This window comes from Myotis davidii, unplaced genomic scaffold (assembly GCF_000327345.1).
Source record: "Myotis davidii unplaced genomic scaffold, ASM32734v1 scaffold26, whole genome shotgun sequence".
NCBI classification, from domain to species: domain Eukaryota; kingdom Metazoa; phylum Chordata; class Mammalia; order Chiroptera; family Vespertilionidae; genus Myotis; species Myotis davidii.
Window position 1 is genome coordinate 5873510 of NW_006299245.1, and position 6901 is coordinate 5880410.

General features: G+C 36.8%; 1 protein-coding gene across 1 annotated transcript in view; it reads left to right on the forward strand.

Moving 5' to 3' along the window:
- The first annotated feature begins 3127 nt into the window (after window positions 1-3127).
- LRRIQ1 (leucine-rich repeats and IQ motif containing 1) overlaps window positions 3128-6901 on the forward strand; it is a 231251-nt gene continuing 227477 nt past the window's right edge. Inside the window, exons 1-2 of the mRNA XM_015571113.1 lie at window positions 3128-3286; window positions 6110-6221. Of these exons, the coding sequence (XP_015426599.1) occupies window positions 3149-3286; window positions 6110-6221 (250 nt within the window). The 5' untranslated portion in view covers window positions 3128-3148. The remainder of the gene's footprint in view (window positions 3287-6109; window positions 6222-6901) is intronic.

Consider the following 6901-nt stretch of genomic DNA (forward strand, 5'->3'; position numbering starts at 1 on the left):
CGCAGACGAGCCAGAGCCTCCCGGCCAAGACCCGGCTTTAGGGCGCGAGCGGGCGGGGCCGCGGGCTGCTGGGTGACTGCGCGAGGCTGGGAAGCTCCAGGCTCCCGTCATTTTGGGGGATTTTGGTAGCGTTAGTCAAACTTGATCTACTCGGACTAACCGTCCCTAAATGACGGTGCCCTCCCTCCATCCCTCCCTCTCGATTCGTTCTTTCTCGTATTTTATTTTTTTCATATATAATTTTGGTTACTCTTTAAAAGTAGATTTCGCTCCCCTTTTATTATAGTTGAACTGTGGTTGGGAGGTGGAGTTACTTCAGATTCACCACTTTTAGCGGCTTTAGCCAATTCTAAGTGATTCATTATAAACTTGAAATGTTTGCTGTAGCCCTTGTACTTCGGAATCAATCTAGGGCTGCACTCACCTGCCCGGTAACCACCAGCTAAAGGAAGCGACTGAGGGTTTGAAAGGCAGCCAGTCCGAGCTGAAATGTGCTGTAAAATGCACAGCAGATGTCGACTAATTAGTTTGCAAACAAGAATGCAACCTTTTTATGTTGATCTTCATAACAGTTTGTAATTGATTACATATTGAAATAATATTTTGGATAAAATAAGTTAATAAAATACATTATTGATGTTAATTTCACCTGTTTCTATTTTTTAAAACATTGCTACTAACTAGAAAATTTAAGATTACAAATGTGCTCGAATATGTAATTGGACAGGGCTGATCTAAAGATCAGTCGATTAGCAGAGGGACATTTAATGGAAGTGACTCTTACCTTTACCCTAGTCTCCTGCCTTTCTTTCTACATAAAGTTGTGTATACCTGTGTATTCTGCTTTATAGCACATTTTTAAAAAAAGTTTCACCTGACCTTTAAATTGCACTTTAAGTTGGTTTGATTACAGAATCACATTTTGCGCCGGTGGTATTGTTTTGTTTTCCTTTAGGTGAGAAAGGTTGTGCATAAAATTGAGTATTTTTAAACTAGTTTTTAAAATTATGAAAGCGGTGCATATTTATTATTTTAAAAATCATTCAGCATAAAGGTATGAAATTAAAATTAAAAGTTTCTCAATGCCTTCCAGCAAGTTTCTGTCTAAAACTAAAGAGTGTGTGTGTGGTTACATAAAAGTGATATTACTCTGCATATCTTTCTGATACCTGCCCTTTCTTAATTATTTCTCTTTGGCTATATTTCCTGAGGAGTATAGTAAGTGTGCTTATTTTTATTGAAGAATTTGTATATTATTCTATTCTATGCCTGCATTATAATTTATTTAACTGTTTTCCTAATGAGTACTTAGGATATCTTTACATTTTAGTGGTGTAATTGTAGATTCACATGCAGTCTTAAAAATAATACTGAACTATCCCTCAAAACTCTGCCCAGTGTCTTCCAATGATAATATTTTGTAAACTATATTATAATATCATGACAAAGATATTTATATTGATACAATCTGCTTGTATTTATTTGTGTGTATGTCCTATATAATTTTTATTATCTGAATATACTCACTTATCTATTACCACAATCAAGATACTGAAGAGTTCCAACACTATAAGATCTCTCATGTTGGCCTTTTATCATCATAACCATCTCCTTCCAATCCAATCAACTCCCAACTCTTATCAACCACTTATATGTTCTCCATTTATAAAATTGTTGCATGTAAAAATGTTATAGTAATGGAATCCTAAAGTATCTCATGCTTTGGTTTCTCAGCATAATTCCATGTAGAATCAACAACAAAAAAGTTGATTTTGAGATGGATGAGTAAAATAAGGGAAAGAAAGAGGAAGGGAGGGGAGAGAGAGGAGGCAAGTATGGAGGGAGGCAAATCCAAGAAGACAGGTCAGAGGTTGAAAGGTCAGGGACTGAGGAAAGAATGAAAGCTTGGAATAGTCTCTAAAATAAAATAATAGCTGACTAGTATAGTCATTTTCAAAATTATTTTTACAAGACCTACAATAAAACAAACAACCAAAAGTAGGTTACATTGTAATTCAAGCACACATACATACTTTAGAAACATGTTTGTTTTTTAACAATTCTTATCTTTAGCATATATAGTATACTTATAGTTTCTTTTCTGGCCTATTCTAACATTTTCTATCCTATCATTAAAATTTGTTAATCAAGAGCCACTAAATTATTTTTTTTGATCTGCTAACGGGTTATGATAAACAATTTGAAGATTATTAGACGAGATGTTCAGAAGGATTGCTGGGCAGATGAATAGCTTGACTGTCTTGCAGACCATTTGGTAATGAAGAACATAGGGTTTGAATTCAGGATGTCTGAATTATGATCCTGCCCCCATTCTTATTAATGTAATGGCTATCGACAGTTAAGTAACTTCTTCAAACCTGAGTGTTCTCATCTATACAATGACTCTAATGATCTTTAACCTTTTAAGTTACTCTGAAGATTATCCATTATACAAATGTCTTCTAGTGCTTGCCTTGTCACAGCTACTTAATACTTGGAAGCGAAAGGTAGTGATTATGATGATGACATGAAAATATACTGAAATATACTGATTAATGCATATCTGTTACAAGTATTAAAGATTTAAATGGCCCATCCGGCATGGCTCAGTGGTTGAGCATTGACCTATGAACCAGAAGGTCACAGTTTGATTCCCATTTTACATGCCATAATTATCCAATATTACATGTTATTGTTGCAAAACATGGCTTTCTCTGGTAAAATCAACAACTCTGAGTTAATGAGTAGAAACTAGCCTTATGTTTCCCCCATACATAGACTTAAGTTGTTCTCTTGTGAGTGTTTTAATCTCTGAATATTCAAGCTGACCATATGTGTTTTTCCATTAATCATTTCTATTAGGATGAGTTTTTCTGTCAAGTTTCTTGGTTCAGGAAGGCAAGCCAGCTCATTCCATGTAACTTTTCCCTTGGAGAATTAAAAGTCTAGTAATAGACCTGACCATTTTGTAGTCAAACATTGTTCTTAAAATTATGGTACAGACATGATAAGGTGTGATAAACATTTGTTAAACTAAAATGTGTATATAGAACCATGTTGGATTATTATGAAATATTAAAGAACCCATAATTTTTATTAGCATGTTAGCCTCTTTAATTTTCCTTAATTCTGTGATTTATTGTGAAGGATGATGGAAGATGATGATGATGCAAAGCTCAACGAAGAAATAGAAGCTGAATTGGACAAAATCAGCATTTCTTCTTTGGAAAAAGATGGTGTAGATAGTGATTCAAACTCAGAAACCCAGAGTGATGAGAGTGATGCTGTAAGTATTAAGTTTTGGACTTTTGAGCCCTTTAATTGGAGTAAACTTTTCAGGAGATATTTTACTTTCTCAATGTGTTTTGTGTGTTTATCTCATGTTTAACCTTAGGATCTTCTTTAAATGGTGTAAATTGATAGATATTTAAATATAAAAGTTTGTTGAAGATAGAAATTACCTTAGAAACCACATTCTGTATGTGCATTTTTGGGGGGTAAAATTGGGATTATACCATGTTATGTATATATATTTGTATCCTGCTTTTTAACATTAATCATGAACAGTCTAATATGAATATATATGGATGGAAGCAAACTTTATGTGAAAACTTTAGATCTATAGAGGTAATTATTTTTTTAATCAAATGTTATCTTGTTACTTGTGCATTTCTTCCAATGTTTATATGCTTAAAAATTTTGTTTATGATTCTTTTTTTACATCAAAACTTTTAATCCAATGGAAATTTGTTATAAAATGAAGACCTGATTTGAAATTTTCTTGAACATACTTAGCTAATGTTCCTAGTGTCACTTGTTGAATAATCCAACCTTTCTCAATTGATTTAATATCTTTTTATACATTTAGTGTTTTACATATGATCTATCCAAGATGACCTAACATTTCCCATTACTCTGTTAATTTTTGCTGTATTATAGTTTATATTTTTCAATTTCAAGAGTCCAATTTTGTTTTGCTATTTCAAAATCTTCTCAACTAAGTCTTTTTAAAAAAAACCCACAAAACTTACTTGCCAAGTTTCAAAAAATAACTATATTCTAAGTTTTCATTAGGATTTCAATAACCTACATATAATATTTGAGAAAATTTAATATTTTTATATTACTATGTCTTTTTAGCAATAGCTAATTTAAATGAGACAAAATATCCTGATATTGTTCATGTGATTATGAAATTCAGCAGAATCATAGATATAATTCATAAAACCTGGAAATGAAAAGCAAAATTTCACCATATATATTTGTTTGAAATATGCCTTTTTTTTGCAGTGTTTTATTATTATTAAAACACTAGAGGCTCGGTGCACAAAAATTTGTGCACTGGGAGGGGGGGGGAGGTCCTCAGCCCGACCTGTGCCCTCTTGCAGTCTGGGACCCCTCGGGGGATGTCCACCTGCTGGCTTAGGCCCGCTCCCCAAGGGATTGGGCCTAAGCTGGCAGTCAGACATCCCTCTGGCAGCACAGGAGCCCTCAGGGCATGTCTACTTGCCAGTGAGGAGTAGGCCTAAGCTGCAGTCAGAAATCCTTGGTACAGCTGAGGAGGTGGGAGAGGCTCCTGCCACCACTGCTGTGCTGGCAGCCATCAGCCTGGCTTGTGGCTGAGCAGAGCTCCCCCTGTGGGAGCACACTGACCACCAGGGGGCAGCTTCTGCATTGAGTGTCTGCCCCCTGGTGGTCAATGTGTATCATAGTGACCAGTTCTTCCCAGTCGTTCTGCTCTTAGGGTCAATTTGCATATTACCCTTTTATTATATAGGATAGAGGCCTGGTGCACCGGTGGGGGCCGGCTGGTTTGCCCTGAAGGGTGTCCCGGATGAGGGTGGGGGTCCCGCTGGGGTGCCTGGCCAGTCTGGGTGAAGGGGTGATGGCCATTTTCAGGTTGGTCACGCCCCCCGGCGACCCAAGCTCCCAGCCTCTCCTTTTTTTGTTTCTCAGTGCCTACGCTCAAGGGTGGCTAGAAGCAGGTATCTGGGATTTATTTATCTTCTATAATTGAAACTTTATAGCCTTGAGTGGGGCCCAGGGCTGGCCAGGGCAGGCGGGAAGCTTGGCTTCCTCCATTGCCAGGGGCAACCCAAGCCTCCTGCTTGCTCCAGTTCCATGGCCACCGCCATCTTAGTTGGGTTAATTTGTATACTCACTCCTGATTGGCTGGTGGGCATGGCTTGTCATTGTTGGAATGACGGAGTGATGGTTAATTTGCATCTTTTTCTTTTATTATAAGTGTAGGTTTTAATGTTGATATTATTGCAGGTGTTTACCTTCCCCCTATCCCTTCCCCGTTTCCTGCTTCCTTGGGCTTCACCACAGTATTGTCAGTTTCCACAGGGTATGCATATATGTTCTCTAGCTAATCCCTTCACCTTCTTTATCCAGTCACCCTCAACTCCTCCCCTTGGACACCATCCAGTCTGTCCCACGTAGCCAAGCTTCTGGTTCCAATTTGTACATCAGTTTATTTTATTCATTAGATTCCACATATTAGTAAGATAATATGGTATTTGCCTTTCTCTGACTGGATTATATTGCTTAACATAATGCTCTCCAGGTCCATTCATTCTGTCACAAAGGGTAGAAATTTCTCCTTTTTTAGAGCAACGTAGGATTCCACTGTGTAAGTGTACCACAGATTTTTTATCCACTCATCTACTGATGGGCACTTGGGCTGTTTCCAAATCTTGGCTATTGTAAATAACACTGCTATAAACAAGGATGCACATATTCTTTCTGATTGTTGTTTGGGGATTCTTATGCTATATTCCCAGAAGTGGGATCACTGGGTAAAAAATCAGTACCATTTTTAATTTTTTGAGGAAACTCCATACTGTTCTCCACAGTGGCTGCATCAGTCTGCATTCCCACCAGCAGTGCATGAGGGTTCCCTTTTCTCCACATCCTCACCAGAGCTTGTTTTTTATTGATTTATTGATAGTAGCCATTCTGACAGGTGTGAGGTGAACTATGCTCTTTATAACCTTTTACCTCATCTATGCATTTCCTCACATTTTATGTGGAATGAAGGAGGGGATATTTGATACATAGTTTTAATGGAAAATTTAATACTTTCTTTCATTATTGAAATTTTCAGGACTTAGTTGAATTACCGGAATCAGTTCTTCAGTGTATTAACATCATAAAGAATAAGAGTAAAACTGCTGAAGAGCTCATTCTTCAGGACTTAGAAGATACTGATGTTTTAAGTAAGTACAGTTTTTATCTGCTTGATAAGTTTTTTATAAGAATAATTAACCTAAAATGTAGAAAATTAAACTGCTTAAAGTACTTATCTCTTATTTTATACATATATTTAGTCTCTATTATAATATTTATAGTATATTGGACTGTTCAATTTAGTTCATTTGTTTTTCTTACTACTCTTCCTTATATCTCCAATAAATACTAATCACCAATATTTGTTTAACCAGCCTTAATTAAAACCAGACATTCTATTACTTTACATTAAAGAAAACTAATCATGGGACTGTTTTAAAAGTATCAGTTTATATATCTTTTTGGAGAAAAGTATAATTTATATAAAAAGCCTAACAATGTTTATTTTCTTTAATTGAGCAAATTAACTCCTGGGAATTATTCTAAGAATCCTATATAATAAAGAGGTAATATGCAAATTAACCGTCACACCCTCACAAGATGGCTGCCTATGAACAGGCCAGCAGGGGGATTAGTGAGGGATGAACAAACGACTGAACAAGCAGGCTGCGTGGGGTGACCAGGCCGGCAGGGGGGTTAGTGAGGGACAACCAAATGACTGAATAACAGGCTGTGTGGGGTGACCAGGCTGGCAGGAGGGTTAATGAGGGACAACCAAACAACTGAGCAGCAGGTTGCATGGGGCAACTAGGCTGGCAGGGGGTGTAGT